Raw genomic sequence first — 12,833 nt, forward strand, 5'->3', positions numbered from 1 at the left:
AAACTGGAAAGGAGGATCTCAGACAGGCAGGAAGGAGAAAATTTTATTAAAGACAATAATGGCATGTGTTGGGGTTTGACAGATTCAAACCAACCAGTATCAAAACAGTGAAGAATTTCACTATGGAATTTGATAATGATAATGATTCTTTTTTTTTTGCCTTTTTTTTTTTTTTTTTTTACAGACACTTTACAAAACTCAGGTTAAGGAACTGAAAGAGGAAATCGATGAAAAGAATAAAGAAACTCAAAGAAAAACGCAGGAGTTGCAAAACGAAAAGTATGTCCATTTGTGTTTCTCAAAAAGACACAAGTTTTTCCATTATAGTATGGTCTTGCTCATGAAGATTTTGAATCAGATTTTAAAATGTTTGATTCGTTCAGAAAAATACAGGTCTCAAAAGTGTTCTGTAACACCTTGTAAGATGACGAATACATGGGATGATACCTATGCTGACTCACAAAGCCAAATATGGTTATTCATATTTGCTTTGGACTCTAATGTCTGGAAGAAGAATGATGACTTCTGAGAATTTAGAAAGATGCGAAAATTTGAAAAAACATTACAATTGGTGGTAACGTTATTCTGTGACAACTTTATTTGATTATGTTATCCTGATAATTACTTGGTATACTTCTATAGCCAATAAAATAATTTGAGAAAAAGATAATGAAAATACTATGAATTCTAAGTGTAGTATACTTCTGATTACAACCAAGCCAGTTAATTATGATGTACTATTTTCTAAGTTAGCATATAATGAAAGGAGTTTTTTAAGCTTGTTTATTCCACTTCATGACTTTATTTAATATCTGTTTATTCTGAAGAAGGACACTGTAGCCTTATGCATGAAGCAGAGTTTCTCTCTTCTAAAGTCTGGGTCTCTTGTTCTACTTAAGCATCAGCATCGCAGAACAATCTAAAGGGAGGAAGTTATGTACAATGTTCACAATGCATTTTGGTGGCCTAAGAAAGGGAGAAAGAAAAGATGTTGGCTAATAAATATGATGTAGAAGGAAAATACCTGTCTATGCAAAGTTGTTCAGGAGTAGTATCCAACTTAAAAGACAAAAGGGAGGAGAGACTTCTTTAGTCCTCTTGTGTTTTTTTCTTTTGCTTTTTTTCATACTTATTTTTATAGATTCATTTTATTCTGTTCCCTCACTGTTCTCCACAATCTTATGCTCATCATAAACATTTTTCACCCCTGCACAACTATGGGAATTGTGGCAAACTCTGAGTATACTTTGTTACCTTTTACAGTAGAAACCCCTATCTACTACAGATGTATCAAATCAGTGGGCTCCATAGCAATGAGTATTTCATTGCATAAATCTCTTTTTTATTTTTGCAGTGCAGAAAGGGCATCTGTCATAAGCCTGTACTGCAGTAATGTCTTGCCACTTCTATCTGAGCATGCTGTGAGCTGTGTCACATGTTGCTGGGTACACCTGACTCATGGGTGCTAGACTGGACACCGTGCTTTATGTGGGTTCCTTTGCAGGCAAATATATAGGAACTCTGCCTGTAGTCCAAGCAAGAGCAAGAAAGTTTGGCTTGTATGCTGAACTGATTAGAAGTTGTGTTATACGTTAATGAGATACTGCACCTAAGTTACTACCCCCTGTCTCTCAAGCTGTAGATAGAATTTGCAAGCCTTTCTGCAAAAGGTTGCATAGGCATAGAACCACTGTGTGTTTTCAGAAACTTTAGGTAATTTTCCTTATTGTTCAAACAGGCTGGAGCACGCATCTTCGCAGGCAGTAATCTTATGTGAAAAAGTAGCTAATACTGATAGGGTTAAGTATCTTTTGATGGAACACACTGTACATGCAATTTAATTTTATATTTTATTCCTCAAAGGCAGGAGAATTTGACATCTAGTTTCCTAAGGGTTGTTGTTTCATGGATGATTGAAATTATAGTAAGCTTGCTGCTGTAGCTTGTGTGGACCATCAAAATAATACAAGTATACAGTGTGGTTTTGTAAATGTTGTTTTTCTTAAGAAACTAAGGGAATGACAATGAGCTGAATGGTATAATTTGGGTTTGTTAGTCTTCCTGAAAATACGGAATGTTTTGCATAGGAGGACAAAATCTTAATGTCCTTTTTGTAGAGAAACACTCACTACCCAGTTGGATTTAGCTGAAACCAAAGCTGAGTCGGAACGGTTGGCACGAGCACTCCTTGAAGAACAGTATTTTGAACTGAGTCAGGAAAGCAAAAAAGCAGCATCAAGACACAGGCAAGAAATGACTGAAAAGGACAGCATCATAAGAAGGGTAAATTATTCCACTGTAATTAATACCTATATATATCCCCCAGCTGGAAACAGAAATTTATCTTTTTAATTTATAAAGTCTTGTTGTGGTCATAAGTAATAATTACTTGAACATCTGAGTTTTGGACTCAGTTGTAACCTTAAATATTAAATCCCATCATGTGAAGTCCCAAAGAAACATAGACTCAATTAATCTGAGGTGAAGCCAGACTGAAAATCCGGCAAATGCGTATAATTCAGTTTTTAAGCCTTTTGTAATTACTTCTTGTCATTGCCCAGTGTACGTTTAAAATCTTGTAAATTTGTGGAGCTGTGTATTAGAGGCTCTTATTGCAAAATTGCTTAGTCTTTATAAAAAACCTTGCAAGTCTTGAGTTTCTTCTCACTAGTAAACTATTAAAAAAAACCCCAAAAACCACAAACCCCAAACTGTAATTTTTGAAGATACTTTATAGCAAAGCTCTTGAGTATTAATATCAGGTTGATAAATGTCTTAACTGAGGAGTTTCAAATAGCAAGCCATGTATAGCATAGTTATTTTATCATCATCATTTTTTCCCATTTAGCATCAGCTATGCAGATTTTCTGAAGAATCCTGGGGGTGTAAAGCTTCAGTAAAACTCTAGGCATAACTGAACTTGGATCAATTGCTCAAAGCTTTCTGCTAGTGCTATGACAGATACTACATCTCTGTGTAAAGATAGCAGAAGTAGTGTTTGTTACATGTGTTTTCTTTTATAAGCTTGAAATCTCTAGAATGACATAATTTCTTAAGAAGCATTTAGAAGTCTGTCTCTGTGTGGCATTGAAGGAATACCTTCTTGCCAATATGTTTGTTGGTTTCAAAAACTCTAATAATTTTGTCAGACAGCTCTATACACAATAATTTCTATAGGCTTCAAATGAAACTTTTTTCAGGAGTGCAATTATGTCTGGTTTTTAATATGTATTTGTTAAGGCCTTGAGGTACTCGTTCTTCCAAGGTACCACAAATTTAACTGACAATCTAATTTTGCTTGAGTTTTTGATTGTATACTACAGTGTTGTCAGTTCTGCACAGATCATTAAAAAAAAAAAAGAATTCTTTCTGGGGCAGGTGTATTTTGAGCCTTCTGGTAAATCAAGACAGCTTAGAAGAAAAGTACCATTTTTAAAAAATTGAGGTTTGAAAGGCAAGCAGGTTTTTTTGTATGTAATCTGAGGAAGGTGTTCCGAGTAAATGGCTGTTACAGATTTAAGGGTCTTTAAAATAATAGTATTATAAATATTTTTAGAATTTATGACAAGGTCCTTGTTTTAAAATGTGTTTGTTTTCCTTTAGCTGGAAGAAACTAATAACACATTAACCAAAGATGTTGATTTAATAACAAAGGAAAATTCAGAGATCAGTGAAAAAATTAAGAAACAGGAGGAAGGTATGTTATGTTTGGAGTTTTAACTTAATCTGTTATGAAGCACAATTAAATTTGAAGCATATGTGGCAAAATGGAAATAGGAGAAGATATTACAGTTTATTTTCCCTATTATTTTGGGCTTGGTGAAAAATAATATGTCATTGTTTTAATCTTGAAAATATATCTTCCATGTAAATTGCCACTCTTTGTACTGTATTGTTTCCATTTCCATGGTCTGCCTTTATTGCTGAAAACAATTAAAACCTCAACTGTAGCAGGTAGGAAATAGTGAGATTCTGCTTGCAGCCCCTCCTCAGTTTTAAAAACAAGTTAGCACTAACTTCCGGCAGGCATAGTCAGGAATGTCTGTCCAGTACAGCTTACCCTGTACAGTCTGTTTAACCCCCTTCTGCCAGCCAGGCCCTTGTGTGCATGAAAGTTATTAAGGAAAAGTGTTTTACTCATTGTATTATGCACAATATATTTACTGAAGTTTTTGTTTCTATCTCCAGTATTTACAGGATCTGTATTTCAGCTTCCTTAAGGTCTCACTTAGATTCAGATTCTAAGTTGTGGTCTCAACCGTATCAGTGGATTTGCATTCTATTTACTGCATTCTGACTATATGGAAAGTTACTTTATTATTCAGTTTACTCCCATGGTTTTCCATTTGAGCAAGCATTATAAAATTGGAATGCATGCTTTAATATCTGTTGACTGTGAGAGTAAAGGCCTTATCAGTTGTGTTGCCAGTGTTGTTGCAAACACTGTGTAGGCAAGAAGGCATACAAAAATACTTTCCCTTAGTTTTGCATTTCTGTAGTAGCAGGGATTGGGTGAGCAAGCAGTTTTCAGTATTTTTTAGTTTATGGATTTTGTTACTTTGAAGTACTTGAAAATTGTTCTTTAACTGTGTGTAGTTTTGGTGGAGAAATCCTTATTAGTGAACTGCATACTTATAGAAACTTTGGGAACAAATCAACAGACTGGAGGTATGAAAGACAGATTGGTAGAACTGAGTAACTGGTGTGTGAGAGGGGTGGGAGGAATGTAACAGTCTCATTGCTTTTTTAAAGAAAGCCTTTTTTGCCATGATCTCTTTATGCCTGATTTGAGAATCTGTACTGAATGTGAGTCCAGTCATATCAGTCTTATTCTGTGTGGGTACTGACTTAATAATTTTTGGTACTGCAGAAATACTTCCGCTAATGCAAATGTGATGGAAGTGGGGCAACTTAGTCATCACCAGGAAACAAAAATACATATGTTGGCATTAGTATTTCATCTTGATGCTTTTCTGATGTATCCTCCTGGTATTTTTCTATCGTTGCAGTAGCATTAAACTGGTAACCTTTGTTGTTGCAAACTGTATTTTGCACATTAAGTGACACAACAGGAAAATGGGGGGGCTGGGGAAAGCAATTGTAGAAGTGGTTAAACTTAGAAATATTTACCTTATTATAAGATATCTCAAAGTTGAATGTTATTTTAACAGAATATAAAATGAAAAAAGAGGAGGAAATAAATAATATTAGAATGCATTACGAGAAGAGCCTTAACACTGAAAGAACTCTGAAGACACAGGTATAACTTTTTATGCAATTTACTAACAATAATTACTTTGCATATCAGATATATTTTCAGTTTGTTTTTTGTGCAACTAATTCTTAGTTCCTTTGAGATTAGGTTTATGTTAACCGTGATATATAATTTGCGTTGTTGATATTACAGTTGAAAGAATAAGTTTTGATGCTGTGTACTTTTAGTATTACTTCTGTTGTGAGTAAGGGCCATTTATATTGGTTAAGATTTTTTTTTTAATTGAATCCTATACCTAGAGGACCTTAGAAATTTTGTATGAAACATGCTTGCATATATTTTTTTTTTACTGGTTTTCCTTTTTCTTAACAGGCTGTCAACAAACTGGCTGAGATAATGAATCGGAAAGATTTTAAAATAGACAGAAAGAAAACTAACATGCAAGATCTGAGGAAGAAAGAGAAGGAAAACCGTAAGCTCCAATTAGAGCTTAATCAAGAAAAAGAGAAATTCAATCAGATGGTAGTGAAATACCAAAAGGAGCTCAATGAAATGCAAGCGGTAAAATAATCTCTTTTTTTGTCACATTGTGGAATTTCTCTTCACAGGAAAAATGTGTGGCTCCTAGTCTCCTTGAAAAAAAACAAGTTCTGTTTCACATGTTCTAGGCTACAGAATTTTAGTGAGACAGGGAACTCGCCAAGTGTACAGCTGTGCTTGCTCTCATTCATTTCCCCTTTCTAAATTTTTAACTGTGGAAGTTACTGATATATGATGAAGACTAAAACACTGAAGACTGTGTAGCATAATATTTATGCAGTTTATTTCATTGGTAGGTGGTCTCCTTTTCAAAAAATATTAATAGATTAATCTGTTTTGTGCTTGAATGTATTGCTGGATCTTTGATATTTAACTTTTTTCCAAGGCTGAACGAACACTTATGCTATCAAAATTATCTAGAGATATTAAAAAAATAGTAGAGAGTTTTGTTTTCAGAATACTTCGCTGACATATTTTTGGTATCACAATAACTATGCATATATAAATACAGCAACTAGCAGAAGAATCTACGTACAGGAATGAGCTCCAGATGCAGCTGGATAGTAAAGAGAGCGACATAGAACAACTGCGAAGGAAAATTTTGGACCTCCAGCAAGGAATGGATTCTACCAGTGTTGCTAGTCTCCAGACAGATGAAACAGATGGAAACCTTTCAGGTAAGAGAAAAGCGTATTTGAACAACTCGATTTTGTGCATGCTGTCTCTTTCTGTATCACTTCTCCACTTCCTTTTTTTTTTTTTTTGTTTGTTTTTATTTCATAGCTTAGCTGCTTATATTTAAGTCTTAATTTCTTCTCACATCACTTTTCCCACTGTATGGCTTGGCATTAGCATAATTTTTATCCACTTTCCTGGAAGGAATATCTTTACATCTGCTGCCGTTTGAATATAGTGCTGTGTCCAGTGACTAGAATACAGGGTCAGCACTTCCACAACATCATGATTGTATTTTATATCTTGAATGCAAAATTGCCTTGTCCTTAGTCATGTAGCACCTCTGTGACCAGCAGCAATAATTACCCATGTGAAAAATAATTGTAGGAATTTCCATAATGCATTTATGGTTGTATGGTACTCTGATTTAGCAGGTTCAAAATCAAAACAAATAATACAGTGTAGTTAGCCATTTCCATGTAGTGTTAGTTCCAGGCACTGTATTTTGAGACCCACTGTTACTGGTTAGTGATTTTCCCTCCCCCATGTTTGAAAAGTGTAATCAGTTAGTACTTTCACATGATCCACTTCTGTATCTCTAGATACAGGAAAAAATATTTAGTGATAATAAGCTGTGCTTAACAATTTCCATATGTTGGAGCTAGGTTTATTTTTTTTTGTATAGTTAAGTAATTTTTGCAATTCATCTTGATATTCTTAATAAATGCTCGTCTAATGTGCTTGTCTTACAGATTTACAGTCTGATTTTTTTATTGTAGAAAAATATTTTAAAACATATGAAAATAGAATACTATTTTGGGTATTTTAAGACCTCAGTGGATGAATAATCAGATAAAAGTAAATTGAATCATTTAGGTGTCTCTTTTCCTGTTAATGCACTTCATGCTGCTCAGATTGCCACATTCTAGAGTTTTTCCAGGGGTCTTAGAGTGATTGAAATTTCAGGTAGGTTATGAGACTTAGTGTATGTTTTTATGTAGTTATTCCTGTGTCTGTTTTTGTGTCCTGTCTTCCCCTAATATATTTTTAGTTAATATTTAAATAAATTCTGTTCTAGAATAGATTTTCATTCAGATAATGATGTAGTCTTTTCTTCACAACTTCCATTCTGTCCAAGAAACCTTTTGCGCTCTGAAGTTTGATCTGTACAACCCTCAGGCAATTGTCATCTTGTAAAGTAAATGTCTATTTTACTTCTTTCAAAAACATCTTCTGGGCCAAATGTCTATCAAAACTCAGTATTGGGAATTCTTAGAGCTATTAGATTGGTGAAGGAACATTTTTTTTTTTTCTTAGCTGTCACCTGCTAGGAACTCCTCCTGGTAGTTCTGAACTGTCAGTACTTCTTAGGAGTTTTAGATACTAATTCTCAGCATAGTCCATTTAACTGGGGTAGAAAAGAAGTCAGAGGGGGTTTACTCATTCAAGTGTGTTTTTCTCCCCTCAAATTACTGTTTTGAATCAAGCCTTATGTTTGATAGTGTCTCCTAAATGAGGAACACTGTAGTTTGTAGTTTTTAATTAAAAATTTCTTAACTCCTGTAAATTGAGAAGTTAATTTTTTCTACAAGAAACCAAATTATATTTATTCTACATAAAAGGGTAGTCTTTCCTTCTCAGACATTTTCAGCATAGTGGCTGTTGTGTGTTACACTGAAAACACCCAATGTCTCTATGCCTCTGTTAGATCTTGGAAAGACTGTAGGAGTAAGCTCTTTCTTTATCTGCTGCATTAAGGTATGTTATTTTCAGTTTTACCTCTGGAGACGGGTGTAGTCAAGCTTCTGGCTTTATGACCTGCCCTTCAGTTTTGGGGCAGAAATTTTGGTATGTGCAAGATCTTTTAAAGTCAGCTGTAACTTTTCCATTGTTAATTAGAACATCACAATTACTGGAAGTTCTTGTGGTCATCTTTGTTGTCTATGCTTATGACCCTTCTATTTATTTTTTACTAGCCTTTCATTTCTATGGTCTTTTTTTAAATTTTTTTGCCCTTTTCTCTACACATACCTCTGATTTTTACTGCAGTTGTGCTGCTGTGTCATGCAGGTAGGACCTCTAATACATATTATTAGGACTATTATAGATTTGGATCATGTCCCTACATGCTGCTTGGGTTTTTTGGGTTTTTTGCTTTTTTTTTTTGTTTGTTTGGTTTGGTTTTTTTTGAGTGAGGCTCTGAGTTGATCAGGATCTGAATAAGAAGCAATTAGGTAATTAAAAGAGATTAAGTGAAATTAGTATAGTCAGATTTCACACATTTGCTAAAGAGCCAAGTAGAGGGCAGAGGAGGAGTGCACCGGCATTGTAAGGAGGGAAAAAAGCACCAGTCTTCAAAGCAGAAATATCCCATGCCACAGAAAGAGGAAATTACCCAATGCATAGTTATTTTTCTGCAAACCAAGTAATTAGCCTTCAAAACACAAGGTGGCATACCACAGCAGTTCATTTGTTACAATTAGGTTGTATGAAGTTGTTTCTCTTCAGCTGTGTGCTAAGTTCCCATAATTTCTATAGCCCAAACATAGACATTCCTTCAGAGCACCTTGAATAGTTTAAGAGGTGGATCTGATGAGTAGTCAGTAGGATTCTCTAGCTGATGCATCTATTCTTAAGGCAAAGACATTCCTTAAAAATATTTAGTGTAAGCAAACGGTAGAATGACTATATAAGTAGTTACAGTATAATTTATTCAGTTTCCTCTCACAGTAAAAACATTGCCAGGGAAAAAATGAAAACACAAAATAATGCAAACATGTATAAAAGAATGATCGCATGGTCTCAATTCTGCTGATGGGCAGTCTCTGGTTTAACTGAGAAAAAACTTGGTATGAAATGGTGCGATATAATGTTGTCAGAATTCCACAGAGACCCCTGTCTGGGTCTCCAGAGAGACTCCTGGTCCTCCTGCGTGGCAGAGAGGTTCAGGCTGTGGGGTAGTATCTTGTCTAATCAGGGAGCTTAGGTTAACAGCCCCCAGAGAGGCTACAAGAGTAGAATCCATAACTTACAGGAAAGGCTTCTGGTAAATTTTTGGGTTCAGAAAGCTTTGTACTCTTTGAATAAACTCATACTGAAATGAATTCCTAATACTGAGAAAAAATTAAGGATAAAATTTCTGTATTTGGAGGTAGGTACAGGGAAATCACATGGTAACAAACCTTACAGCTGCATCTTACTTGGAGGTGGTTTCTGCCTGTCATTGAGCTAAATACCCCCCCAAGTTCTGGTAGCTCCCAGGGGAACTGATGCTGCTCCCAAGGTACGGATTGGCTCGTTTAGACCATCTGGGATATTCTCAGGCTTTTACTTCGTAAGATGGGAAAGATCATGACTTGGAGCAAGGCTTTCCTTGTATTCAGTTCTAGGCACTTTTTTGCAACTCTTGCTCCTGATTATTGATCAGCTCATCTCTCAGCTGATGTCTCCAATGTTAATAGAGTCCTTGCTGAAACAGATGAAGTATTTGCTTTTTAATGATGTCTTTGGAATGCCTCTTCCTCCTGGCTGGACTCTGGAATTCTTAATACTTACATGATTGTAAACAGAATTCTTCTTTGTCAAGACAAAACATAATCAGGAACTTAAGGGGGTTTTTTACTAATTGTTATAGGGCACTTAACCTGTTGTGAATTAATTCTTTCCATCTGATTTGCTAGATAATTTAAGTAATTGAGCTGTCCTACAGGTTTAACTGCAGGGCATAATACTTTACAGCATATGTAAAAAATTATGTTTTACACAAAGGATGGAATAAGAAACACGGACCATTTAAGCGAACAGGGGTTATTTTTGGAATATGGGACACAGATATGAGTTTCTGAAATATCTACAAATAGCTATCACCTGAATAAACCTCAAAGCAAGATCCAGCCAGCAAGATGGCAAGATCCACATGAAATTATAGTAAGACAGTCTGAGGAAGGAAACAATCAAGTGGGAAGGGTGGACTGGAAAGAATTAGCAAGGTAGTATCTCCAGGTTTTTGGTTACTATGGAAGAGTCTGAGGAGCAGAAATACTTGAATATTGGAAAGAGATTCTCTACTGCTCATGACGGCATCTGTATTGCTTAGCTCCAAAACAACAAAGTCTCATAAATCGGTACAGTCATGGTTGTCTTGTGTGATTTTATTGAAGACTTGGTGGTAGAACTCACATTTATCATACTGAATCACAACGCATCCTGGCAATATGAATACTAAGCATGAAGATGTTTTAGAATGCAAATCCACATTTTAATATCTATTCAGAGATAATTATAAGATTTGTAGCCTTCATGGAATTTTCATATTCTGTTTGGGTCCAGCTAGCCGTCAAATATTTTTGAGGCCTATCTTGGATTTTCTGGATTGGAAATACGAAGTATTAATTCTGTAATTCTTTCCAAAATACAAGGAAGTTATCAGGCAATAGTTTTGAGCCTGTTTTAAAGACAGGAATGGAAGATTCTTCTTCATAGTCTAGATAGCCCATATTTTCTTAATTACTTAATCAGAACACTCATAAATATTGTTTTTCTGGATCAGATATCTGTGAAATGGCCAGATGAGCATTTGCAGTTGTGCTAGCTAACTCTGTCAAGGGAAATTAAAATGCACTATAAATATCACTTGAGACAAACCTTTGTGGCAAGGTTGGAATGAAAGGGCTCATCTACCCTTTCAAGAGTACATTTGGTTCCAGACAAACATTAGGTTTGTTGAAAAGAAGTACATTCAGAAACTGTTATATTCAACTGCAAGATGTTATTCACAGCTCAGAAATAATCTCTCATCCAAACAGAATTTGCTCACTAAAATAGATTTGTAGTAGACAGAAAAGAATGTCAACTTATTCATTTGGAATAGCTCATCACTTTCTACTTCCTTTGAAATTTCTTTCAGAAGGTACTGAAAGAGAAGTAAACTTAGAAATAACTCCTACTCAGTGTCTCTATAAGCTGCATAGTACCTGGTGCGTCTTGTATAATTCATCCTTATTGGATCTTTCCAGATTTTCGTATGCCCCAATTTCCACAGATGTATACTTAGTCCTTTCGAATCACAGTCATCCATGCTATATTCCTTTTGAATCGCAGTTGTCCATATTACATTGTTTATTAGCAGTTAATCACTTTATTTTGCAATGGAGGACCTGAGTTTTAGGATATTTCTAAAATTTCTAACAATGGAAGAATCTTCTCTTGATGTAAAAATTAATCAAAGTGTGCCTGCCGACATGAAGGAAATATTCAGTTTCCTTTTTCAAAGTTACTGAATATCAAGAATTGTGGAGGGGTCTGGGGGGCAAACCCCCCCCCAATTCTTATGCAGATATGAGAGGCAGGGAAATACAAATTCCCTGCATTTTTCTGTTAAGTTTTCTTACTGGAATGAATACTGCTAACATGCCATTCTTCCAATTAGAATTTAATAGTTCTGTGGTCCAACTGTGTTTTGAAGTTTATTCTGTGTGGAGAAATGTTAGGAGGTGGTTCTATATTTTTAAGTGTAGTTCACTTCTAAATATTGTATGCTGTAAGGCTAATGTGGGAAGGGTTTTTTAATGCCTAATTTTAATGCCTTGTAGAAGGCTAGGCTGTCAGTCTCATTATAATTTTACATATCAAAGTGTATGGACAATATATTTTATATATTTGGATGTATTTTCAGAGCTGGCTGGGCTGCACCTCACATTTACCCCTGAAGGATAAAATTTGTGGAGAATGGTTCAGTAAATTTTAACTTACTGTTTTGGAAGTTCTCAATGCTCCAGTTAAGTTTATTGTAAACAATGTATACATTAGCTATCAGCTATATTTCTGTACTCTGACACTTTTTCTACAAATCACATTTTTTCAGCCATTTAAAAAAATTACAAACTTTTTCTCAATTGTGAAATAAATTTATAACTATGGAGTGAAATTTTGATTACTTATTTCGCATGTTTACAAAATTGTGAGACTATTTACCATGTCATTTCAGATTAATGGAATCACGATAGCTTCTCACTGGTGTTACCTGCATTCATAATTTAAAAATATATATAAAAAACCAATATCAGTTATCTGCAGGGGTTTTTTAAAATCTATGATTCACATTAGGCAGAATGCTAATTTTCTTCTGATGCTTCTTTGTATCATTGTAGTTTTGTGCTAGGAAGATACATTATTACGTTACTCTTTGGAAAACTGTCCATTGAAAATATGAATAAAACACTTGTCTCTTATTCTTTATGTCTAGTTGATTCTTCCTGCATTCCTTATTTATTTATCTTCTATGCTTATCTTCTGTGAGTAATGGGACGCCCGTTTAGCTTTGCTTGCTCTTGTGCGCTCTCCTTTTTTTGTTTCCCTTGGAAAATGTGGATCTGGTTTGTTTTACTTGCTGCATCTTCCTGCT

General features: G+C 34.9%; 1 protein-coding gene across 1 annotated transcript in view; it reads left to right on the forward strand.

Annotated features, from left to right (window-relative positions):
• ROCK1 (Rho-associated, coiled-coil containing protein kinase 1) overlaps positions 1–12,833 on the forward strand; it is a 56,485-nt gene that overhangs the window by 31,262 nt on the left and 12,390 nt on the right. The window contains exons 21-26 of the mRNA XM_010077685.1: positions 185–279; positions 2,118–2,283; positions 3,604–3,697; positions 5,172–5,260; positions 5,588–5,776; positions 6,267–6,432. Coding sequence (XP_010075987.1) covers positions 185–279; positions 2,118–2,283; positions 3,604–3,697; positions 5,172–5,260; positions 5,588–5,776; positions 6,267–6,432 — 799 coding nt within the window. The remainder of the gene's footprint in view (positions 1–184; positions 280–2,117; positions 2,284–3,603; positions 3,698–5,171; positions 5,261–5,587; positions 5,777–6,266; positions 6,433–12,833) is intronic.

Source organism: Pterocles gutturalis, unplaced genomic scaffold, assembly GCF_000699245.1.
Source record: "Pterocles gutturalis isolate BGI_N339 unplaced genomic scaffold, ASM69924v1 scaffold2211, whole genome shotgun sequence".
Lineage (NCBI taxonomy): Eukaryota > Metazoa > Chordata > Aves > Pterocliformes > Pteroclidae > Pterocles > Pterocles gutturalis.